This window comes from Pseudopipra pipra, chromosome 3, assembly GCF_036250125.1.
Source record: "Pseudopipra pipra isolate bDixPip1 chromosome 3, bDixPip1.hap1, whole genome shotgun sequence".
Taxonomy (NCBI): Eukaryota; Metazoa; Chordata; class Aves; order Passeriformes; family Pipridae; genus Pseudopipra; species Pseudopipra pipra.
In genome coordinates this window covers 17,053,987-17,080,211 of record NC_087551.1, presented here as the reverse complement: position 1 = coordinate 17,080,211, position 26,225 = coordinate 17,053,987, and the positions used below count along the sequence as shown (strand labels likewise).

At 38.7% G+C, this 26,225-nt stretch overlaps 1 protein-coding gene across 14 annotated transcripts in view; it reads right to left on the bottom strand.

Annotated features, from left to right (window-relative positions):
* The window catches only part of CDC42BPA (CDC42 binding protein kinase alpha), a 187,720-nt gene that overhangs the window by 6,773 nt on the left and 154,722 nt on the right, over positions 1-26,225 (bottom strand). For 7 of the 14 annotated variants that reach the window (XM_064648041.1, XM_064648042.1, XM_064648043.1 and 4 more), the window contains 13 exons: positions 24,938-25,043; positions 24,067-24,203; positions 23,301-23,440; positions 22,353-22,434; positions 20,995-21,211; positions 20,160-20,222; positions 18,645-19,238; positions 16,636-16,733; positions 15,025-15,109; positions 13,144-13,267; positions 11,681-11,798; positions 5,417-5,602; positions 411-528 (listed from right to left, as the gene is read on the bottom strand). In XM_064648041.1, the coding sequence (XP_064504111.1) occupies positions 411-528; positions 5,417-5,602; positions 11,681-11,798; positions 13,144-13,267; positions 15,025-15,109; positions 16,636-16,733; positions 18,645-19,238; positions 20,160-20,222; positions 20,995-21,211; positions 22,353-22,434; positions 23,301-23,440; positions 24,067-24,203; positions 24,938-25,043 (2,068 nt within the window). Of the gene's footprint in view, positions 1-410; positions 529-5,416; positions 5,603-5,844; positions 7,728-11,680; positions 11,799-13,143; positions 13,268-15,024; positions 15,110-16,635; positions 16,734-18,644; positions 19,239-20,159; positions 20,223-20,994; positions 21,212-22,352; positions 22,435-23,300; positions 23,441-24,066; positions 24,204-24,937; positions 25,044-26,225 lie in introns of those variants that run through there. The other 7 variants (XM_064648046.1, XM_064648052.1, XM_064648051.1 and 4 more) reach the window with 3 other exon arrangements.

The window sequence follows — 26,225 nt, the reverse complement described above, 5'->3', positions numbered from 1 at the left end:
CGAGTCTTCTATTGCTTTCCCTTTGTACTAGCAGCAAGAGAGGCATCAAGAGCTCTACAGAGTTCAGCAACAAAGTCGATAATCACAGAGCTTGTGAACAACTTGTCACTGATTTAAAACACTTGAGCATGAGAAAAGTAGTCCCAAGGCTAAGAATGTAATTTTAATTCTACTGTCAATTCTAAAAACTTGACAAATTACTAATCTGGGACTCTCAAAAATGCTACCTGCTTATTCATGTGCTCCTTCGAAAGCAAGATTAAAACACTCTGCTTGCCCTCAGCAGAACAGTCAGCCGTCACTTCTGAAAATCCCTATCCAGCATGGATAGGAGCAAACTGCAAGCAGGCAGCCCTTTCCCTAAAATACTTGTGCACAGACCCCAAAACAACACAATTCTGTTTGCTTACGTGCTGCTAACCCGCTGCTCGCGCTCATCGACCGCCCCGGTTCCGTGCGGGATTTCGTGATCGACGGGATACTGACGGAGCCACTGAACACGGTCCGGCTTTCCTGAGGCCGAAGGTTCTGAAATGCAGACACACACGACACGTTTACTTATTGACTGCTGGCCCAACCTTGGATGCTATGAAGGCAGGCCCCAAAACACATTAAAACCCCAACCTTACCAGAGCTGAATATCTGGGCAGCAAGTCAGCAAAATTTGCAAAATAATATTCTGCAGTTTAGTGCAGAGATTGGCAGCACACGCAACGCAGTAGTGAAGTGCTGAATTACATGGACATATGCAGACAACTGAAAGGATATGTCTAATAAATCAAGAATTTCCTTGAAAGGATGGTTTGCAAGCCTAATTAAGCTGCTACAGATATATTCAAGTTATATTGCATAATGCTTTCTTTCTGAACACAAGCTTCCAAGGAAACAAAATAAAATTTATCTCTTTGATGCCATCATTTGTGTCATGATTGTGTAACTTTATACAATAACCAGGTTAATCCCTAGTGCTTACAGAAAGTGGATCGATCTGTATAGCAGTTACTTATGTAATTCCAAAGGTGCTCCAAAGCATCCCTCCAAACCTACACCAGTTCAGCCAAAGTGAGAATCAGCCTCCTGCTTTCAGCCTGTTCAAAGAGGATGACCAGAGCAGATGCCACTGTTTGTCTACATGTTTCGACTATCGCTCTTGTTTTCCCTCCAGTGTGATATTGTAAATTAGTAAGTTACTGGACTGAAGTGCCCTTTACTGAGGGAAGAGATAAACCACAATCTCCCTACTTGGATATGGTAGTTCCTTAAACATAAGTTGTCTTTAAGAGAAGAGAAAAGAGTACTTTGAAGTGAGTTCTGGGAGATTCTGCTTCTGTTAACTTACAGTTGACCTTAGGGGAGAAGACTTATCAGACTATTTAGCCCATCTCTCTGTATATGAGCTGACTTCTTAGCCCAGAGTGACTTGCCTATGTGCATCATTTTAGCTCTGGCTAAATATGAGACTTCATCCTGCTGCTAGCATCACTTGCACTATTAAGTCATTACAATTAACTAGAATTAGGTTCAAGGAATCCTCACAGATGCACAATGTGAAAAGAGCTGCAGGTAACTCTGAGCATGACTTTATTTCCCCTTTACCAGCCCCCCCTGCAATAACTGTTCATTTCTTCCTATTTATATTTATTTCCCCCACACACTCTGAGAGGAAGTAGTCACACTTAAAACAACAGTTGCAATTGCAATGCTTTTTTAAACTAGGGTGTTATGAAAATTTCAGATGAGAACAAAGATTCCACCCCCACAAGAGTATTCTCAGAGACCCTTAGGTACTACTCATGTATTTTAAAATGGATAATTAAATAGAAGCTTTGTAAGGAACAGATTTTATACAGTTCAATCTTTATCACATAATTATTACCAACCTGCTGCCAAATCCAGTCTTACAATGATCCTTATAGTAATTGCTCTAACAGACCCCTTTGATTTTACAGTTATCTTGGATTCTCATTCTCCCAGTGGGCCAGAAATGGATGATTTTTAACATGCAACAAGTAAGAATTAAAATCTCTCCTTCTGTTCCCAGATCTCTCTCCAACACCAGCAAAAGAGAATCAGAGACCTCACCAATGAAAAAGCCCTGTTCAGTTCTCCCCTCATCCACTGCTGCACTGTAAGGATTTATACCTAAAGACTTTAAAAAGTCTCTTAAATCATTTGTGTAGTTATATTGCTGTCTCTCACTTACCTTCCCCCCCTTCTTTTTTTGTTTTAAATGTGAACAACCAACCTGCTTTGTAGCACCAAAACACTGTGCTTTCTGCTCCTGTGTCCTTCACCATGCAATACACAATGTGAGATACAGAGTATAAGCATCCTGGCTGTACCTAAACCATGGAGATTCGCTCCCCTGACGATAATCAAAGGAACTGATGGGCTAAGGAATAAGTTACTGCTGTGTTTTGAGAAAGAAAGGAAAGCCAAGTGCAGCACCATGCGAACATGTGCACTGGGGTTAGTACTTGGGGTTGCAAGGCTGGATTTTTGTACTTGTATAAACCTACAATGGCTCGTTTTGCAAAGAGAACGATTATGTTTAGTGATAAGGTGATTAACCTCCTTCAGAGTGACTGAGCAGACAACACACAGGCATCAGGGAAGGAGGGAATGGGTGGGTCCATGAAAGAGACTAATTTGTTTTAATAGCATATTCTAATGATGATTATTTTTTATGACCCCAGTTTGCAACGTCCATGTAATTCCTCGTAGAATGTTTCTCCACAAAGCAAATCTTTCATTGCTCTTTGTTCCAAAAATAAAATAAGCACATGCCAGAGATGCTGGCATTTTGGACCAAACCTCCTGGAAGTGATATGCACATGATGCAGAAAGGGGATTCAAAGGAAAATAAACAGCGGTTATTAGCGGTAGTTATAAAGCAGCACAATGCAGCAAGTTAAAAACACAGAAAACAAAAGGAAACCTGAGCTTGCTTTACTTAGAGAGACAAAAACCCCTCATTTAGAGCAAAAATTCAAATCCTAGCAGGAAAATCCATCCCCAGTGCTGAACCAAACAGAGAAAGGTGAGAGAGGAGGGGAAAAAAAGCAGCAGCAGAGAAGCTGCTGCCGAGCAAAGTGAGTGACTGTAATATAGGGTGAAAGGCCCATATCAGTTCAGTGCCTTCCATTCCAGTCAGAGAATGGAGCTGTGGGTTGTGATAGGGCAGTCACTGCTATGCTCACAGCTCCACAGTGTTACACAGCCTCTGCTCCTTCTCCCACACCAGCTGCTCTCCAGCTGCCTTCCCCGGCAGTGGGGTGAGGACGCTCCTATAGGGTCTGACTGAACAGGTACAACACTGACAGGAACTTCCATGCCTCTGTTCCTCTGTCCATCATGCTGCTTGTTGTTTTGGGGTTTCTTTTTGTTTTAAAGTAGTGTTCTGTTCATTACATTATAAACCTCACTTTTTAATTCTTCCATGAAATAACATGACAGAATCTAAAAGCCTATTTTAACAGGTCATTTTTCAACTCCCCTGTGGATTCCACGCTATTCTGGTTCCAATATCCCATCTGTACCTGGGACTATGGTATCATTCTTGTACTAAAATCTCCAAACACAAAGGGAGACATGAATCCAAACTCACAGTCTTGCTTTCCATGCAGCTTATGGCATCTCTACCCTCAAGCCACAAAGCAGACAAATGCTTCTCTTCATACAAGACTAAACCTCTAGTGCTGTACAGAGCTAACAGGGACAGGACCTTGACACTGGGTTGCCCACTTCACTTTTTTCCCTCCAAATTATGCTAGTAGGCTGTAACATTAGGATGAAGGATGCTCCTAAAGGAAAAATTGAGAGTTACCATCTGAAACATGAGGGATCATTCCTTACTGATCTCAGGGGGACTACTCACATGAGAAAGGGAAGGTAGAGGGAGGGTCACAGTCCGGTGATACATCACTGCATATTAAACACAGAAAATTTTATAGTACAGTTGGATTAAAAAAATCCTGCTAAACTGAAATACAGCTTCAGTGACCCTACAATGACCCTCTAGGAGAGAAACAGCTTTCAATTCAGCTTAACAATATTTTTTGTTTTGCATTTCAACAGAGCATTCCTCTTGCGTATCTGCACCTCTCCTCCTACCAGAAGAGCCAGGATGGTTGCAGACCTGTCCTCACAGAGCATGCTTTCTAAAATGCTGCAACATCATTTCTGAATATTGATGGTTGTGACAACTGGGTCCTCACAGCAGTGACACATGACCATGCACTTAACCAGTCAAAGCTTAGCTGTGCCAATCGGTTTTGGAGCCATAGGGAAGAGACTTATTTTTCTCCTGCATTTTTAAATTCTACCTAGTCCTGTATGCAGGTATGTTTCCAAAACCTTCCCAGTAACAGGGATCTGGCACAGCAGCCCAAAGGCACTCGAAGCAGCCTGGCAGTGAAGGTTTGCCATGCATGTCTGAGGGATGTCCAAAGGCCACAGAAGCCAGGAGCCATGTTTCCATTACAGCAATGGACGTGGCTCAAACCCACACAAGCCCTGAGCAACCAACTACCATCACATATATCTACCTCACAGATTATTCCTGATTTATCTGTGAATCTGTCCCAAGCAGAACTGCAGGCCACAGCACAGTGCACAATCATGATGCGCAGCAGGTACTTGTGTGCCTGTTTTAGCTTGGTTTGTATTTCTATAGGATGTAGTGACCCCCATGCTGTCACACCAGGATGCACAACACAAGAAAAAAGAAAAGACCACTTCCACCCCTCCAGTTTCCATTCCAACTGGAAGGATATCTACAGAACAGTATCCTACCTCAGCTGCTGCCTAAAACTACCAGGATTTAGAGGATCTACATCAGCGAGTTGCCATCATCTTTAATTTTTATCTTGTTTGTACATGGTCTAATTTCACTTATTTACTTTAACCTAGAAACTGTCTGAGGCATGACCTGTCTGTCTCTCTCAATCTGTGTACAGTATTGTGTAAAAATTCTTGTATTCCACATGAATTAATCATAAACAATCAGTTTGAAAGTTTGGTCCAACAAAGACAGATCCAGAACCTTTACCTAATTCAACCTGGTATGCAGCATCCTGCTACTGACTGCTGGAGGACGAACAATGTGGAACAGAGAACTTATCATTTCAAAATGCCAACATCGTTCCTGGTGATTAAAAATGGTATTTTCATAGCAAAAGGTTCAGCCCAGTTGTTATACACTTTTCTTTTTTCTAAAGCCATGAAATACTTTTTTCTTGGCATGTCAGAGCTGTGGGAAGACCACAGCTGATTGCAGAAAGTAAATTGTCTGGGACAAAAGAAAGTTAAGGGGTGAAGGAACAGCTTACAAGGGGTTTTCTCCCATGTTAATAGCCAGGCAAAAGGAAAACCACACAGTGTTAGTAGAGTGAACACCTGACTCAGCCGTTCATACCCTCAGAGTCATAAAGTCTGGAGTACCGAGGACAGAGCGTGGAGGCGGGGAAAATGCAGGGTTTATGGAATCGTAAGAGAGGAATTTTTCAGCTGAATTAACGGTCATGTGGTAGATGTGCTCAAAGTTGCTCGGAGAGGAGATCAGACGGGAGTGGTGATGAGGGAATTGATAAGGGGAACGCTGCTATCAAAGACAACAGAGAGAGAAAGCAATGAAGGATGGTTGTACAGGTTACACTGGCAACAGCAGTCCACAGGAGCAGTCAAACACTGGGGGACAGCAGACAGAACCCTGCTCGCCGTCAACACACAGGTTCTTACATTGTCACCCCCAGTCCCCTAAGCACCTTCCTGAGTCATATGGGCCTGCTGCCCCTGCTGTTGCTAAAACATTAAAAACAAATAAAACTTTTAACTCATTGGGAATAGATTCTAATATTTATTATTTTTTGATATTTCAAAGAGCACCACAGTTGTAAAAGGTGCTTTACAGACAGTTGAGAAGCATCAGTTCCCTGCCTTGAGGAGCTTACAATCTAAAATAGACATAACACAAACAAAGGAAGGTGAACACAGGTGAGGTGGTGTAGGGAGAAGAAAAGATGAAAATACACAGCAGTTAAGAGATTGTAAGAGCTTTCCTTCTGTTATTCATGCATTTTAGCGATTCCATTAAAAATATCACCCGTACAACAAACACAGAGTATTTCCAACAGGAGGGAACAGTGTTTTGACAGGGCAGGGACACAGGTCGTGTGGGAAGGTGAACTGGTTAGTGTCAGACAACTGGGACAATTCACTCTGCTGCAGACAGACGCCACCAGGCCCACGTCCTTCTGCACACTCCTGACAGCGCTTTAGTGATGAGGGGACTTTGCACTGCTGTCTCTGTGCTGCAGAGGATCAGGCCCCTAGCACATAAAGGTGCCAAAGTATTGGGAAATTCAGATGTTGTTAAAAGGTCAACTGAGCAATGTGCTCCCCAAGTGTGACATAAAGAAGGAGAGGGGAGAAATAACCCTGGAAATTAAACAGAAACGATTTCTAATTCATCTCTATGGAATGTGCTGACACAAGTGCTCTTATAATTTAAAGTCACCTAAATCCAGATTTAACTGAGAGCATTTCAAGGCTCGGTCTCCCTCCCTGTGCCACCTGTACACACTCAGCAGGTCAGCCTGCACTGGGGTGGTTTGCCCATGGACACCACCAAATCACAACACCTTTTCTAATTTCTAACTTTTAAGTTCCTCTTCCCCTCATCCAACTGATTTCATCACCTCAAAACAAACATTTCTGAGCAATGTTAGAAATGTTAGGACTTAAAATATAAAATATGGTAAAAATATAGCTTACCCCTCCACTAAACCTAAGGCACTACTTTTTTGTATGTGGAACGTATTAAAGTCTGGAAGAACATTAAGTCACATCCCAATACATATTATATCAAACATTATTGTTACTGTTCTCTTCATTTCAGCTGGTAAAATCCAACCTTTTTTTTTTTTTTTTAAAACACATGGTTATTATGAGGCTTTGCCTGTTAACCAAAACATCAATTACCACATTATGGCATATAAGACATAATATACATTAAATTGTTATTAGTAACTTTAGCAGCATCTAAATATCAGTACAAGAAGCCACCATTCCAAAATGGTCCAGGACAGCAGACTTTGCTGAGTTATCTGCTCACAACAGAGAACTGGCAGCAAAGCCAGCTACATTCCTAAAAGCCAATAAGGGAGATATGGCAGTGTCTAAAATCACAAGCTAAAAAGCAGAGGGAAGGCCAGCTGCAGACCATGAAAATATTTAGCCAGCATTCATGAATGTGAGAAAGCCACGATATGGCAGCATTTTAAAAATGATCCTCCATGGAACTTTCTCCATGGACTCCACCATTAGATGCATGCATGGGGTTCCCACTTTCTTTAAAGAATACCAAATATAGATAAGTATTCATTTACTCTAAAAGTTTCTCAATTGAAACAAGCAAAGCTTCACACATCATCTAGAATGGAAGTAGAATGGCTCATGTATAATGAGGTCAAACTGAAGCATAATGTTCAAATATAACGGCAGTCAAGACCAGCTTTTGTATATAAAAATACTTAGGCATGCAGAATATGAAAGCAAAATCAATCCTGTACATCTGATGTACACAGAGAGGTGGTCTGTGCTGCAGTAAGTGCAGTTCCAGATTTCAGATCTTCACTACAAAGGAGCATCCACGATAAAGTGGCTTCAAGGGACAAGAGGGCAGAAGGGAGGCCAGACTGTACGGCCAGTTAATTGGTGACAGGCTGCTAGGGAAGAAAAACATGTAAACAAATAAGTTTGGGGATATACTAACAGGAACCATTCTAAATTGTACAAACAAGACAATGACCCAGATCCACATCAATAAAATACAAATATGTACCGACTACTGCTCTGCTATAGCAAACAAGAACTTCTGATTTCTGTTGTGTTGCAGCCCACAAAGTTGCGTGTCAAAGCCAGACTGTAAGTGTTCACCATGAAAAAAAAGAAGGATGCAAATTTACAGTGTCCTGAAAACCCCTAATATTTTCTCTCTTAAAATCTGATCTCTCTCTCTTGTGAGCCTTGGGCATGGTTCTGCCCAAACACAGGGCTATACTGAAGTCAAGGATGTCTGCTCATGGAGAGAACAATGCAGGATTAGGCTAACAGACTTCAATTTCCCATAAATGCATCATCGTGTCTGGTGCATAGCAAGACCTTGGAAACAATGCACAGAGAAAGCACCTTTCCCCCTGTGGCTGCATCAGCAAGGGCAAATACACAGTGGCAGATATGCTGCACATATATAGGCACCTGATACAACATACCAAATAACCCTAAGAGTTTAAAACATTCCTTTTATTCCATTTATTTTGTACGGTTACAACAAAAATTAAACTCTTTAAAGTTGGTCTTTTAAAAGACATCGTTAAGAACAGTGGTGGGCAGAGGGCAAGCAGGCTCCTGTTGGCTCTGCACCCACCAGGCAGTTACACTGTGGGTTAGGGCAGCACAAGTGCATGTCCTCTCCTGCCCACTGACACAGCACAGCCCACCCACCAAGGACCATCACCACCAGTTCTAATTCTGTGCTTCGTTCAACTTTTGACATTTCCCCTGAAAAAGGCAGCAGAGGTACGTTAGTGGGATTGTGGAGATAAGTTTTGATTGGATTCACGTTGCATATATGAGGTGAATATGTATATACTAATGAATAAATATAAATACATACATATATATAAAAATTGTCATTTGCTTTACGAAATTCATCCATGGATGGTAGATAAAAGCTGGTCTGAGCTGGCTATTTAGTTTGTGACAATTTCATTCAACACAGAGATTACAGTATTTATTCTCCATTAAAACCTATTTATTACTAAGGACCCTTCTGCCACACAGCACTATACTGACTTCAGTGAAAGAGCATGCTGGAGCTCATGTTCCAGCCAAATTTGAAAGCATTCAAGTGAGAAGAAACTCCAAATAAAAAGGTCCACTCCATTCTTTCATACAATTTCTGCATTCCAGTATCCCTTAAAAAAAAGAAGCTGTATCACTAAAATAGCTTGACAAAGAGAATGTGAGAAGACTCTTAGCCTTGGACTGCTTGCTCCCCCTAGCTGTAGCCCTCTTTAAATGGAAAAATGTATTTTACCATCCGCTTCCATAAACAAAACTAGGCATTCTCGAAGTAAAATTCTGCAATCTCTCCCATAGTGCATTAAAAATAAATACTTTCTCTTCTGAAACATACTAATCTATTTCAAAATAGAAAGAAGATGTCCAGATGCAAAATCATGACACATGCTAAACAGCACACAAAAAACCCCCGCTTTTGAGCTTTTTGGAATAAGGTATGAAAGTAGGGAAATATTTCTATATCCTGATAAAGGAGCCACCATACAGATGAACTGTACGCAGGGTTCAATGAGTATTCTTTACCTTGTGCAGTGATTCTCCAGGAAATATCCTGTTTCCATCCCCTCTTCTGATTCTAAATTTGTCTTTCCAAAAAAAATTAGACTCGATACATAACCTCACATGCACACATAACTTCTTTTCTTCTATTTTTGTGCCTGAGAAGTCAAGTATGCAGTCTGGAACAGACTAAATCAACACTCAGTCCAGGTAAGTACCTTACAGAAAGCTGCTGGAAAAGACAAATCTGCCTAGACCTAAGCAGCCCTTGACAGACCATTTATTTCCTAATTTCAAGTTGCACTTTCAAATTCACATGCTTTTAAGTCCCGTGCCTGACGCAGTTCTGTACCCGTTAAGTTAGGAATGCAAATACAATATGACATTGCAAGGAGCTGCCAGAAAAATACACAAGAAATTCGCTTTATCTGCAGTGACATCTCCCAGTATTAAGACTGGCACCTACTTGCAAAAAGGAGGCTATAATAGAAACTTCAAAAAAAGAAGCTGCAGCAGTGGAACAAGTGCAGGAATCAATTGTATATTGTACACATTTTCTAATGTCCTCTCATCACTTTTAAGTGTGAAAAGTGACTCATGAATTTCTTTCAAAACAACATATTGATTGGTAATAGCAAAGTAAAAGTTCTTAAAATGTGGCTTAAAATATGACATTTGATCTAATACAAGGCTGGAGGAATTAGAATGAATTTGAAGCTAAAAGCCATTTAGAGATGACATAGCTGAAGAAATATTAATCTATCTAAATACAGAAAATCGTCTTCTATAGATAAAATCATTCTTCGTTTTACACTTGTCAGATTTGGGGCTTGGTTAAGAGTCCTCGCAGCTTTTGGTTCCCATGAACTTTCAACTACTGGATGTCTTTTACCCTACCTTTAGAGGTAGCAGATTATTTTCTCTGTTTGAGAAAAGTCACAAACATTTTAAACAACCCACCAGAAATGGAGAAATGAAGGAAGGTTCTGATCTACATTCTGCCCTGAAGCAAATTACCATTCTTTGTCTAACATTAGACATGTGCAATCTTGTATCCAGGTGAGATAAACACTACCTGCCAACTTCCCTCAGATTTGCCATGTGTTTTCTAGAAGCAGTTCCTTCATTATCTATTCATTTATAAACACAGATACAATATTGGTTTTTTGCTCATTACACTGAATATATTTGTTATTGAGAGGTTTCTCAGTGTGCCTAATTCAAGACTGAAAGTAAGTCAGTGTGCTGACTTTACAGCCAAGTGTAATATAAAAGTACCATTTGCTGCAAAAGTGAGGTACAATGAGTATCCAAAGGCCAGAGATTATGCTCCTAAACTTCTAAACTGGTGTAACTGCATGGCACACTGTATTTTCCAGTCTTAATTGTTTCCTTTGGGCTTTTCAGCATCAGAATATCCCAAATTCAGCACCTACTCCCTGCTTTCTGCACAAACTCCAAGCAGTAATGATGACTGTTTTGGACAGCAGTTCTGTACTAATGCCTATGTCTTAAGTCAGTACTCATATCATCTGTTTGATATCATATCACCTCATCTTTTTTACAGTGCTAATTAGCATCTTCTGAATCACATCTGTGTCACTGTGGATGAGTTTAGAGAACAACACAGAACACACAAACAAGATGCTCAAGGTAGCTTGAAGCAAGCAGTATGACACTCTCTTATGAACAAAATGTTAATTGGTCTTCAGCTCAACAAAAATGTCATTAACCTCCAGGTGAGTGTTTCCTACGTAAGGTTTTATGGAAATGAACATGTGTGTGTGCTATTACATATTTTCTTTTTCTTTTTCTCTGTTTCACTGAGACTACTTAATCTGGAGAGAACATGAAGATAGCATATTTGGCATGGAAAGAAATTTGGGCACTACACACTATTAAACTGCTACAGGAAAACAGGTTGTAGAGAGAGAAACTAAGTTTGAACTAAAGATTGGAAGAGAAAAAAGGAATTGAACTACAGTTCATGAAGAAAGGAATTTCTCTTTCCATGGCCACAAAGAACACAGCCCCAAATCCTTTTAACTCTTCCCCTTCATATCAGTCATAAAAAATATCAACACTGTCAGGCCAATCTGTCTGAAAAACCCAGGGGCATTAGGGACTCCTCCTCCTCTCCCCCCTCAATGCTGAAGTGTCACCCTCCTTGGTTAAATTTCCATTTCCACAGTTACACTGTTCCTGATATGAAATACATCAACACTTTAAATATACATTAAAATTGTAATTGTTTTTCTCTCACTTATTTGCAGCCTTTGTTGCAGTCAGTCACTCTCACATGTACTTTTGTACTTACCATTGGAAGGTCTTTGAGAATCTGTATACCATCTCCTGGACCCATATGTGCTATGTGGTTAAAATTAGTTGGGTTAGAAATTAACTTATTTCTCATTTCTGGATCACGTAGCATCTCCCTGGAAGAAAAAACACTGTGCTCAGGTATTTTGCTCTAGGTAAGGATGGGCATTTATAAAACATGTACAGCTTTGACTATCAGCTTCTTTCAAATGGAAATTAACGAGTCTTTTCCACCCTAAACGATTCTATGATTTTATGGCTCTATTTAACCACGTTAACAGTGATAACCCCCTGCTATCAGCACAGGCATGGAGAAGCTTCCAGCTTGAAGAGAGGGCAAGGAGCCAGAATAAAACAATGCTTTTTGCCAGCTAAGAGCCCGTGCCCAGTAGTTACTAACGTTCAGAGAATATATAACCACTATGAGCTGTAAAAACCCCTGTAAGATGAGTAAAAGCAGAACTCATTTGTGATGTGTTACAAAGTGGAGATGAAAATGAAGTTATAAATATGAAAATAGAATTAAAATAATACTGCAGTACCTTTCTCAGTCTGTGGTCAGAATTAAAAGCTCCTCAAAATGGCAAGGATGCATTTCAGAACTCAGAATAAATAAAACTTTAAGAGACCAAACTTCAATCAACTCAGAAAGGCAAGGCCAAGAAACAGAATTTTATCTCCACTGCATACTGCTGTTACCTTCCTTAGAGCTAAAAAGAAAGACAAGCTGGGAGCCACCCACTGGTGGAAGATGTTGAAAATTAGAAAACTGAAATACTCAGTTCTTGGAGTGTGGCTTAGCACAGTAGCAAGTCATTTTTAGTGAGTGATACTAAATGGTCAGTAACATCCTCTGCGAAAACTGCAAGTAGTGCAGACCTATTTTTGTTGCCATTTAGGAAAGTATTCGTAAGCTATTCAACACTCCTATTAGAAATACATCCTGAAGTCCTGTGTCCTCTGATGAGGTGAGTTTTGTGAGCTTTATAGAGAGTTTATGTAGTTAAATCTATAAATCAAAAAAGCAGATGTCTTGGAGTACTGGTGAGAGTAGAAGAGCCTTCAGAAAGAAAAGCAGAACCAGAGTCTGAATGTAATTAATCCATATGCATAATTAGCAATGCAATCTCCTTTTGCAAAGTGTTTATTAGAGATCTTTATATATACAGTGTATGTGCACAGCTATGCAGCTATATACAGTATGTGGAGACATGCATTCCAAATCACAGCTGTTTCACATAATTAACCTGAACTAATGAATACTTGTGCATCCAGTGCATATCCATATCCAAACTGGCATTAACACAAATTAAACATTGAGGATTAACACGGCAGCGAAGAGACAGAAACATCTGAATGGGCATTCCAGAAAGCAATGCATGAAGTACTACACTGACACCAGTCACTGTCCCTCAGCGCCTACAGGCATATACGGAAGACAAGTACATGTTGAATACCGACCTTCTCTGCTGCATCCTCTCCTCCTCTGGGACTCTGAAGGAATAGCGGCGCTTGTTGTTGATGTTTCGAACCATTTGCTTCCGGCTGTTATCTGATGTTTCAGGGACCACGAGTTCATCACCCTCTGAAATCAACACAAATATGGTGATCTGGTGGGACAATGCATGGAATTTGAATTCGAAGACATTTTCTTCCTCTGCCCTCACTAAGTGTTGAACACCACTCACTTCCCATCAAATCCAAACAAATGTTCTTTGGTTTATGGGTTTTCTTGGCCACTATCTGCTACTCTATTGTGTAGCAATAGACTTAACCCTTCTTCACACACAAGCTGCCACACTTGTGTTCTCACAACAGCACTGATTCATTCTTTCAAACAAAACACTTAGGTGGGCAGGAAAGGATCTCAGTCCTCTGTCTCAAACTTTCCTTGGCAGTTCTCACTGAAAAAAATCACTAAAACAGTCTTGTTCTGCCAATCGTCTGGAAACTCAATGCAAGATTCTCTTTCATTCATTCCCTGCTCCAAAGAGACTACTCCTTTCGAATTGTTTGAACAGTGCTGTATCTTGGTGCAACTGTGGGAAAAGGGAGGATTTTTTCCACATGTGTACATCTGGCCAAGGCACCTTTATTAAAGACATGAAAAGTACAGCAGTGATAATCATACAGTAGGATTGTTACTTTGAATGAATGCTGCAACTCCTCTGCCTTTTATATACCTTAGTCTATATATAGCATTATATATATATATATATATATATACATGAACTTCAGTCCATATATATATATATATATACACACACACATATATATATGGAGACTAAAGTTACCCTTAGTAAGCTTAAACATACCCAACACCTACTGCTCACTGCCAAAACAGGTTTTGTATGGAACTGAAAACTCTTCTTTCCTTAAGATCAGCTGGAGATTTCCTGAAGGGTGAGATCTACTAGATAAGTATTTTCAGGAAAAAAACCTGCAGACTTCTAAAGAGATACACTGTTTAGGTAACATACAGGAGAAAACCATCAGCCTCAATTCCGATCCTATGCTCTACAGTTTTTCTTCTCTTCTGCTCTACTTTTAATGTTCAATCTTTATTAGACTTGAAAATTCTTTATACACAGCTGTAGTATATTGCTCCTCTCTACCACTGTTATTGCTTTTGTACTAATTTGCTAGCAATTTAAATAACACTGAAACACTGCCAACAGCAGTAAATGTTTCTAGAGTGTTTATTTCCACTATTTTCAGAAAGTTGTTAACAAAAGTTTATAGCTTTTGGTTAAAACAGAGCATGTCCCCGCTCTATCTAAGAGGTTAAACAAAAGTTTAAGGAAATTCCTCAGGAGTACACTTATGAAATGGGCTCTAAAAAGAAAAAAAGTCAAAAAGACTTATAATAAAAATAGACCAGTGAAGCTAAAACTGTGGCACGCAGCCATAGTGGCCCTAGTAATAAGTTACGAATACATAATATTACATTACTTATAATCTTTGGGAAATTTTTTTTTTTAGGTTAAGTATAGTATTAATTTTAATCTGGTACTGCCAAGATCACTACTAAAGTCTTTAATTGTGCAGGCATTTTTAGACAGCATTCTGGCAGGTGATCCCACATTTGGAGGGAGCGTCTAGTCATTCTATTCTCTACTTCCAGTCTTCATTCAAGTCTTAATTGAATATTCAAAAGGAAGAAAAAATTCAGAGTAGTAGGCATCACTGAAATCAGTGTGGAATCTAGAAGCTTTGCCTTTTTCCAAAATTAACAAGAACACATATGTTTGAAAGATCACTTTCTTCAGTGAGCAGTCCCAGGTACAGAAAAACACTCTAAACAAAAATTTGCATGATGAAAATTGGTTTCTCTTTACTTACCTGCCATTTTGTTTTTGAAATATATTAATCTAACTGTCTCCAGGCCTAAAAGGTTTAGGGATCCTTCTGTATTCAAGGGTCGTACCTGAAACAAGGAAAACCAGTCTCTGTAATAGTAATAACTCACATTTCTCTACTGCATCTTATTCTGAAAGCTCCAAAATGCATTATAAATGCTATAAAAGGAGCACTGCTGTAGAGTCAAACAGGAAACAGAGTCTCCTATCTCCAATAACACAGGGCAGCTCTCAAAAGTAGCAACTGCAAGTCATTATAGCCACACAGAAGAGTTAAAACAATTTTAGATTTTAAACTTCTTTTGGGAAAATGAGTACAGAGAAGGTTACCTAAAATTCCACTTCAAGACACAGGCTTAACACCATTCCTCCCAGCATTTAAATAAATAGTTCTGTTAGAAGTCTACTTCATATATCATTTCAAGTTTTTCTATCAGATGTGCAAAGCAATAAGCTGGGCTTTTGTTTTTTCTTAGTACTATGTCACAATTGTGCTCTGCAACTTGATAAGAGTGTATACAGACTGCTAAAACCTACTGGTATTTGTCATTTCCAACTTAAAAATGACAGAAGCATTCCACACTCTGAGTCTGCAAACTGTGTTAGAAACCAGCTCTTCATAATAAATAGCGATTTTTGAGTCTCCTGGATGTAGCAATTCTTGTTTGATGAAAGTAGCTTTATCCATTAAATGAGAAGTCTTGAGCCAAATATTAATCCAAGTACTAAAGTGCATTCTTACTGTGTAGGAAAAAATGATCCAACTGCTTAATAACTCAGTTTGGACATCAGAAAGAAATTTCCCCTAAGTTTCAGATTTTTCTTCTCTCCTTAAGATGAATAATAGTCGAGCACCTTGATCTTTTGCATTATTTATTCTTATAGCACTGCCAGAATACCCTGGTCTGCCTCTGACACGTGGGAAATTGATATACTGAGAGACTGAACGATTGACACAAGATCACAGGGGCAATGTCCTGTAATTCTATGTCACTGGAATGCCAGTAAAGGAATGATGTTGACAATAGCATGAAGCTGAAGTTAGTCTAAACTATGGGAAAAAAACTTTTCTTATTTCTCTCCAAATACAGCTGAGCAAACACCTACTAAATACCAAAGAAGTGTCAGTTTTCAGAAACTTTTGATAAGAGATCCAAACCTGACATCACCCCGGTTTTAGTATTTGTACTGGTTGAAACAAAATGTTCTAACCCTGTCTGTCTACAATGTTCTCAAGCAGCAGGAGATAGATTTTTGAAGGCCTGTTTAAACATTTTAACATCCACCATCTTCTGGCAGTAACATAGATGCAATCAGTCCCAATGAAGCCATATGCAATTAATACCAAGAAACCGCTCTCACAATTACAATAATATCATTAAATCTAACACAGTCATATGCTCCAGATTGAACATGCATCTAAAACAGTGAAACCACATGCAAACACATTTCGTATCTTCTATTTCAAACAAAAAAGCAGTAGCTCTTCTTTTAGGTCAATTATGTTCACACAAGCAGTTTTAATGGTGGCTTCTAATGTGGTTAAAAACCGGGTACAACTGCAGCAAAGCACTGTTGACTCTTGGCAAGTTACCTTTTTGAGAGGAATAGTTTGAATCCACTCCATGGAGTTCACGTCGAAGATGTCGATTGCGTTTTCACTGTACACAGAGAGGTATGGTGCATTGTAACCTGAGAGGGAACGAGTAGGTACAGTGTCATGTGCTTTTAGACACAGCCCAAAATACATAATTCCTTATGGTTTAACCGTATTTATTTAGAAAAACCAAAATCAACACTACACAATCCAACAATAATCTTTGAAAAATGTGTTTTAACTCAAATATGACCAATAAATTTATTCTGAAGACAAACCAGCACCACCTAAAAACTTGGAATCTCCGTGACTTTCCTTTTAACTTTGCCGAAAACCCAACTACTTTCTGAATTATAAGAGATTACAGTTTATTCTGCCAAAGACTGATGTGGTTCAAAGTTTTTTTTCCTCTAAAAGCCCTATTTTTAAGAGCTCATATTTTGTAAATGATGTGGTAGGAAAATATATTACTGTTATTTAATAACTGCCATTTGAATGAACTCAGCTCTTAGTCTTTGGACTATGCACTAAACGACCATCTATTGGAACTAAGCACTACAACAGAGTCATAAAAATCATGTTTCCTTCTAGCTTTAATTCTCTCTTCTTATTTTCTGGATTGCAAAGAGAATTCTTGTGCTACTTATCTGGCACATTTTCCCAGGATGAAATTTATTCCCCTGGGACCACTTCTAAAGGAGAATTCAGTACTTCCACGTCAGTAAAAAGACTGACATGGTCTGCCAAGACTAACAAGACCATTCAATTTGTGTCTAATGTAACAGCTTTTGCTATAAAATATACCTCTATTCTGAACTGGAATAACATCAAGTCACTTCATTTAAGGCAATCCAAAAAACCACAAATATCAATGACCAGTATAACTACCTGTGAAAGATATCCATTTTTCAATCTATCACAAAATCTTCTATTCTGATTCATTCATTCTCTGAGCCCATTGTAATAATCAATTGCCTAAAATTGCTTGAAAACCAGAAGTGACAAACAGCCCGTAAAAGGTGCTCCTTCCACATTCAGAAGGGCTTTTACTCAAACAAGGTGAAACATTCCTCCCCTCTGCAGTGTGATTGGACTGCTGCCAGAGTGAGGTAAGAAGACAGACTATATTCTGAAAATCAACATAAGACTGAGCTCAGTCACAGACACTCTGAGGGCAAACTTGGCTAATCTTTATCTGCATTCAGAAAGACGTTAAAAAGAAGAAGAGAGACATTGTAGGTTGGTTTTTTTTCCTCAAACTGTCACAAAGATAAAGCCTCAGAATTGAAAAAAAGGTGCAATAAGTCTTTTCCAGTTGTTGGTAGAAATGGAAATCTTGAAAAATTACAGTATTTTTCCCTCAGGGTTATGAAATGTATTTTCTACACTGTGTGCTATGCACTGTATTTTGGGAAGGAAGAGAGAGACAGAGGAAGGAAACTTAAAAAGCAATTTTTTTAACAAGCTGAGAGGAGATGAGTGTTGACAAAAACTGCTGAGAAAGAGACAATGAAAGAATAAAGAAAGAAAAGAACAAACTAGTAAGTAGGAATAAACACTATGAAAGAAAAGCAAGTCGAACTACCAGATCCTGATGACTCTGAACATCAAAGTTGGAACCACAATGTTGAGCCCAAGTACAGTGACATTTCAAGACTAAGTAACAGTAGTCCAGCATTGGTGGTAAGGAATACATTGGCCTTTGTAGAACCTGAAGCTTTTGGCTGTTTTAGATACCAGGACATGTGTTTAGAAGTTGGACATCAGAGTTAGAAATCCTGACTCATGATTCCTCTTTGTGTTCCAGCAGTATAGGTCAGTGACAGAGTTGTCAAAACCAGCATAAATGAGATCAGGATCAAACCCTCTGACTAGACTAAAAATGCTGACAGAAGCTGCGAGCATTCATTTCCCTGTCAGGTAATTAGCCTTGACTTTCACTTCCTGTGGATATTAATACACTTCCATGTACAACAGCAAACAGACTGACAGACGTGGCAACTTACAGCAAGAAGATGGAGTTGCAGGCCACATCAACTCTTGCTGTCTCGATCTTCGGCCCTGGCAGTCAACGTAAACCCCGACGCTGCTAAAACACAGCAGGTATTCTTTATTTGAGATTTCGACTGCACAGATGGCATCAGTTGGCTGCTGTGAGATAAATGATAGTGTGTGGTCGTCTGGATGGAGCAGACTGTATGGGCTGCCTTCTCCATGAAGGGGATATTTTAGGAAACCTGACTGGTAGCCCACACAAAGGCGGTCACTGAAGATTGACATCCACTGGACGTTCCCCTGGACTTGGATCTCCTTGATCTTTTTGTGACGCGTCTTACTCTGATTTAGTTCATAACAGAGGACCTGTCTTTTCATAGCTACACACAGGCAGGTAAGAGCTCCGTGGCGCACGTGTCCAGAAACTATTGACTGACAGCCTTTTGTCTCTGCCAGCTTATAAAACTCAGTCTCCCTTCCATCCAGGGCAGCCATAGGGAAAAGCCGCACGTGACGGTTCCGTCCTGAGATTACTGCAATGAGCTGTTCACTTGGTATAAGCTCAATCTGATGAACCTTCTTATTGTCACCAACACGGATAATCTCTGAAAAAAATGAAGAAACCCCCCCCCAAACCACAAATCCAAGTAAATAAGGTTGAAGTGTGAATTGATTATAACATATGTAATTGCAAAGAAACCCAAGAAATTCCCTTTACTGCTTTCCTGCAATATTAAAAAGTACAGAATCAAAGCTTGTATTTTAATAATACCAGATGTGGCAATTCTGGATAGACCTTTGGCTTTTCCTCACCAGAAGCAGGAGGAGCAGATCTGATGCCACTAAAATCACTATATTATTTCAGTACTCATTTCAAAAACAGTTTATAGCAACAAAACTACTGAATAAAGGAAAACCCTCAAAGAGCTGACACATGAATACTTGTTGAGCATGCAACAATTAAACATGCTGTTTGCTGAATTAGTTTGGGCATCTGTTATTACTTCTTACAATACTGAACATAAATTTTCATTTCCAGTACCAAAGAGGGGGTTACAGACAGGATTAAGCCACAATTCTTACTGAGGTGCACAGCAGGAGATGAGAATACAACAGTCACGAATTGAAATGAGGGAGGTTCCTACTGGATATATGAAGGAAATGTTTCACTACGAGAATAATTTGCAACAGGCAGCCCAAAGAAACATGTAACTGTTCTTGAGGATCTTCAAGACCTGACTGGCCAAAGTCCTGAGCAACCTGGTCTGAATTCAGTATTAAGCCTGCTTCGAACTGGGGAAAAAACCTTCGACTGCATTCCAGATGCTGGATCATCGTTATTGAAAAGGATACCCAAACCAGAAAGCACACAGAACCCCTTCTGATCTCTCATGGAGCTGTCCAGCTGACAATGTAGTAAATGAAGAAAAATTAAACCAGAGGATATTGAATAAGAAAAAAGGTTAAAAAGCCACTTTCTGATTATTTAGTATTAGGGAAATTATTACCAGTTCCTAATCCCTTACCGTCTTTGGTGACATGCACAACAAATAACCCTTCTTCATTCCCCAGAGCTATTCTTTCATGGTCTATGACATTAGGAAAAAAAAAAAAAAAAGGTTATTTTTCCTTGGAAGTACTTGAGGAATTACTTCAACAATAGTGATAATTCTCATTAACAGTTTTTTTAATATCTTGAAATAACTGTATATAAAGCCAAACCAAATACATTCATGTAACAAAAAAACATCGGCAACCTCCCAATTTTTCAAATTCTGAAAAAAACAAATCTTTTCCCATTTCTCCTGTAGAAGTAACAGTGAGAAACGTAATTTTTAACAAACCATTCAGACCACTTAAGTGTACCACTAGCTTTGAAATAACAATAATATTTAAATAATTTAAATAATCAGAGTTTAACATATTTTATGCAGTTTAACATATTTAAATGCAGTAGCATTTAAAATGACTAAATTCACTCTCTGATCTTACATTTTGTGTCTGGTCCCACCAGCAGATTTTGTAAAGTCAGTGATTTGCATCTATTCTATAGTGTTAATTTTGCCCAGTTAGGGAATTATGTTACCAGAATAACCAGAGAGAAATACCCAATTCTCAGTCAAAATTATTCATAATTATGAATACGAGTGAATCGAGGGAATACTCTTAAAAGATCTGACAAAAGTACTGGGTAGCAAATTGCACTTCTCTCTTAAGCCCATACACATTTCCATATGGGACAAAACCACTACATATGACTCTCTATCCAGTAGATAACACCATCTAATACATTTTCTTTCTAAAAAAGTATGCTTTCAGCATACCATTTTTCTTAGAGCTTTCCTCTTATTCATTTCATACCTATGATTGCTGCTGACTGTGTTGTTTTGATGAGGGGCAAGGTGCTGTCATAAGCTTCTTTGGGAACATAGACTGAGCGGTCTTTGAGTTTGTTCTTCTTCAAGATCCTATGCAATTCATTCAGCACGCCTACCCACTTGCTTTTTTCATTCTCACCGTCTGCTAGGATCAGGATTGAACACTTGTTACTGGATGCAGAGAGCTGGGAGGCTGTAACCTGTAAAAAATTAAAAGATACATATTAAGTCATAAGTGACAAATTTCCTCATGACCATTTTTGCAAAGCTATCAGATGCCTGTAAATGCCCTTTTAATTAGCTGTTTGAACTAAGAAAGCAAAAATTTAGCTTTAGTTAACAGAAAACACTCTTATCTTATTCTAAGAACCCCCAGCAGAGAAACCTGTAGATGTGAATAACTTAAAGAACAGAGAAAATGTTGGCTTTATTCTAAATGCATTTGTATTTATTCCATAATTCACTAATGTCTGCTCTAAATAAGGTTGTAAATTGTTTCTCACAGCAATTTTACAACAAAAAGCATTTCTTACAGAGCATTCTGTATTTTTAAGAGCAAAAGATTTCATTAATAATTCAACACAATAGGAATGGTCCTTATGAAAAAATGATCTGTGATCCTTTTCATGTATTTGATACAGCTATTATAGATAAAAGTCAAAGTCCCTTTTGTAAGTTTATCTCCTGTAAGCACACAGAGTGATGAACAGTCTGAAAACTGGAAAAACAAGGAGTAAAACACAATGATACAAAAAAGAAATGATAGGGGAATTAACAAGACACCAAGGAGATTTCACTGAGGTCAAAGCTTCAATAGACTACCTAGTAAAAATAAGAATATTAGAAAGAACCAATGATGGAAAACCCCTGATATCAGATACTAGACATAAATTTTGATGAGCATTTTACACTACATTTCTATACTGACCATCTGATAAATGGGAGTTTTCAGATAGCCAATGCACATATAAAAAAATAGCTAAGATAAAGGTTTCAGGAATAACATAACCAGTTAAATTGAGAAGCAGAGGGCAACTCTGGGAAATGAAAATGTAGAGGGTCATGATGAACAGAAGAATACAAAATACATCTTATTGTGAAAACTGAAAAATAAAACCCACATACAGTGGAGATGAGAGGTTGTCTAAAAGAACCAATGCTACTTTTACCACAAAAATGATGTATGTACAGATCCCTATGCATTGCTGCTGCCATGGATACCAGATGGTCAGAACTTGCCAAGAAAATAAAATACTAGCAAGCTGCCAGTGAATGCACACCATCCATTACCCTGTCAAACCCTGTATCTCTGGGTTACCCAGATCAAGACATAGTACTTACCCTAAAGATACAGGGGATATCTTTTCGATTTGCATGAATGACATCCGAGGCCAAGACAGAACTCACTGAGAATTCTTCATCCCTTATGGAGACCACAAAAATAATGGGAAAAGAGTTAAAGAGTAAAATCTGTATGTTTGCTTTTTACTTTTCCAATAGCCTTGTTTTGTGAAGGACATAACAAGTCAGCACTGAGATCTAATTTTTAAAATTATCCTTTCCATCTGCAGATGAAACTCAAATGCAGTGTTGTATAATTAATTCCTGGTAAATACTGATGGAGATAAATCTATTTAGATATCCTGTATGTGGTTTCCGTTTGTATAAATTAAAACCCTTAAATAAGAAAAAGTCGAACTCAAAAAATAAAAGCGGGACCAAGAACATCTCTTCCAACTCTTTCATAAAAATCCAAACTCATTAGAAGTCTGAGACTTTCTGGATGAACTAACCTAGATCAGAGATGAGCTTTACTTAGTTGCTATGTTAAATGCTCTCAGCCTTCAGCGAGGTTGGTAGTATTTCAGTAATACTGAAGATAGCGTGAACAAACTAATAAGCCCTTCTGAACCAAAAATTGTAACAGTTTTATCCTATGACAAAGTTTTATCTGTCTTTCAAAACTCTATTCAACCCCAAAATAATGTTATTTTTTCTTATTTTTTTCATTCCAGATCTTCTACACAGTTGAACAGATGCTCTTTGCACATGATGTAGTAATGTAAGTTTAAGCATCCACAAATGAACACACAAGTGTAGTTCAGGCTAACTTCAAATATAAGCTAGCTGCTTTTTTTTTTTTTTAGCCCAGAAAATTAGAGGCTCTCAACATGGATTACAGGGTTTCATAAAAGCTCTGGAGCTTGCTTACTGATTCACAAAAAGGAAAAGCAGAACAAAACCTCCCAGTGCCTCTGAAAAGCTCCCCCTCAGCACCACTCAGCTTACCTCATGTCTATGACCTGACTCACTATCACGCTGGGCTGGGATGCTTTTCCTTCTGCTACATCATATAGGAAGAGTTTAAAATCACAGATCACTGCCAGTGCTCTTTGCCAACCTTTCTTTACTCCAGCTGGTTTTGGTACCTTTAGAAAAATAAATTCTGATCAATTTTCTGTAGGTCTGGATGCAATCAAAAAACCAAAAAGCACAAAAATCCATTCACTCATCTGGGCTGAAAAGCTTTTATTCAGTGATAGCATTAAGCAACATAAGCAATAACACAGGAGCAGTAAGAGCATCCAACACACGATTTAAAAGAATCAGTAGTATCACAGATTCCTTCTTCTTATTCCACAAAGTCATTCAGAGCTGTATTAACAAACAGAGAGAAAGAAACCCATCTCTAGTTGGTCAACAGGAATATAGTCAAAACTGTGACAAGTAATTCTTTTAATATTTATGTACAAGTATCCACACCAATACCCTAGACAGTAAGAAACAAAAAGATTCAAAAACTCACAGGCCCTTCAATATGATCTGATCTCTAGAGATGAGACTATTCAAGAGCAATTCAAACCACAATAACCAAAAGAGATGGAGAGAGAATTACTGCTGAACATGCCAACAATTTCTTTGTGAAAATCTGGTTTCCAAACTACTACCTTAAAGTATAACTGAATCCATCTCCCACAATGCACCAATTAATTCCAGATCTGGAAAACAATTAATTTAACCTCAGTGCCTCAAATGCAGGCTACTTGACACTTACTCGGACATGTCCTTCATAAGCTGTTCCTATGCCTTTCTGTGGATCTATTCCCAAAGGTCCCTTAGTCTGTTCAGGAGGGATGGGACACACCGCAGGAGCCTTGTCTGCACAGGTCACGTGGCAAGAGAATCCACATACTTGTGAGGAGGAAAAGAAACAAAAAGATTTGACAGTTATTTCTTGTGCGATGCAAAAGTTATGATAAAGATGATGACACTTACACAGGAACCTTCTCTTTTTTTGACCAACATCTGAATAGTCTCACTGAACTTTGCTACAGTGAGACAGAAATAGAAGTCTGCACACAGCAGTTCATGCTTTTATCTGCTCTAAATCTTTTTTCTCATGTTGGAGATAGTTTATGGATACACAGTCTGGTTTCATCCAGGTAAGAAGGAGCCTAAGATAATCTCTGTGATTTCCTCTAGGCCCAACTCTACTAGTAAACTAAATGATGGAACATCCTCTAAATAATGAGTGTCATTCTGTGTACATGCAGAAGAATAACTGCCATTCAGTACCAATTTGCCTCCTTCTAGAATAAATCAGAATAGGTGTCTTAAATTTTGCCCTGCAACAGAAAGCTAAAAGCTGCTGTCGGAATACCACTGACTGTGGCCCCTTATTGCTATTTTAAGTAAACTGAACTAAGCTCTTCTACCACCAACTGGAATAAGTGTGTCCCCAGGTAATCTGTTAGGCAAGATATCTGAAGTGTTTGGCTTCTACTGTTGAAAGATTGAAGTGTGAGAATCTCTTTTGTTGTTCAAAATATAACCAGAAGGCTCCTTCGAGACCATGCTACAACATTTACCGTGTCATTTGCATCTGTAAGAACTTTAGTTGACACTGTGCTCTCACAAGTGCTTACCTTCACAAGTGCAGCCCTGTCGTATTAAACCAACCATCAGAGATGTGCACTGATTGCATTTTGTTGGTGTATTGAACGACTTCACTACAAACTGGTGGGCTTTAGGCTGTGAAACAAGCAGACAAGGATGTCAACATCTGTAACACCTTTGAAGAACAGTTATTTTTTTCACAGACATAAGAGTGCATAGGTTCATTTAAAAAGGCAGCTTGTTTGTGTTTGCTGAAATGAGATCTGAGCTCCTAACTCTTGGGCTGAAAAAATTCCTTATCAGTGCTGGTTGTTGATAATTTAAAGCATCCTCTGTAACCAAAACCGTGGAAACTGGACCTTGCCTAAGAACATGAGTTTGCTTCCATTGCAGATAGGAAAGCTGCCAAAATGATTCCACTACACTCTAGAAATTGGATGTGTGTATGTATGTGCTCAGGGGGCACCTGGCTGCCAGCCAAGGTCAACCCACGACAGTACTTTCTAAACTGCAAATTTAGTGCTCTGTAAGGAGTGTTGCCTTAGTTCAAAGAAAAAGAGCAAACTTCTTAAAAATTCCATATTTTATGCCAGAAAGCATGACAGATTTCAGTTTTATGGTGTCTGGTAGAGGCAATTTCAGAACGCACAATTTAAAAGCAAGGGCTGAAGTTGATAGATGAAGTTGATTTTGAAAGGTCTTATCTTGCTGTTATTCCTTGGGAACACAGACTACAAGAGTAAGTGGTTTAATTCTCTCTCTCTCCACAAGGATGGCCGTGCTGATGCTACTATACAAAGGCTAAATGACTACGTAATGTGACAGTATGATTCATAAAAGGCCTTATATAAAATCCAGGAAGCTACTTTGCCTTTCTACATAAAATCCCGGTGAAGTAGCTACTGGTAGAGAAAGGACAGAGCACAGGGTGAATGCAAAGACTGTCCAAAAAACCTGGATAATATACATGATCTGAAATAAGACAATTTTGCAGACTAATGAGTAGGTATGTTAAAATTTTACTCACTTTCCTGTTTTTCGCAGTGTAAGGTATCACAGCTAAGGGCTCAAACTTATCCACATTTAATGAGAGCTTTACTGTTACAATGGAAGCTTTCTGTCTAGAGATGGATGTCTTGTACTGAAACTTGCAGGGAAACAATACTTAGCTTTAAAAACTTACGCAATCAAAAAGTAAAAAGGTTCTTTAGTGGACATAACAAGTTGTAAAGCAAATCATTACTTACTGAGCAAAATGTTTGCAAAAATTAAATTATGTGTAGAGTAAAATCTGTTTCACATGATTCCAAGTGCACT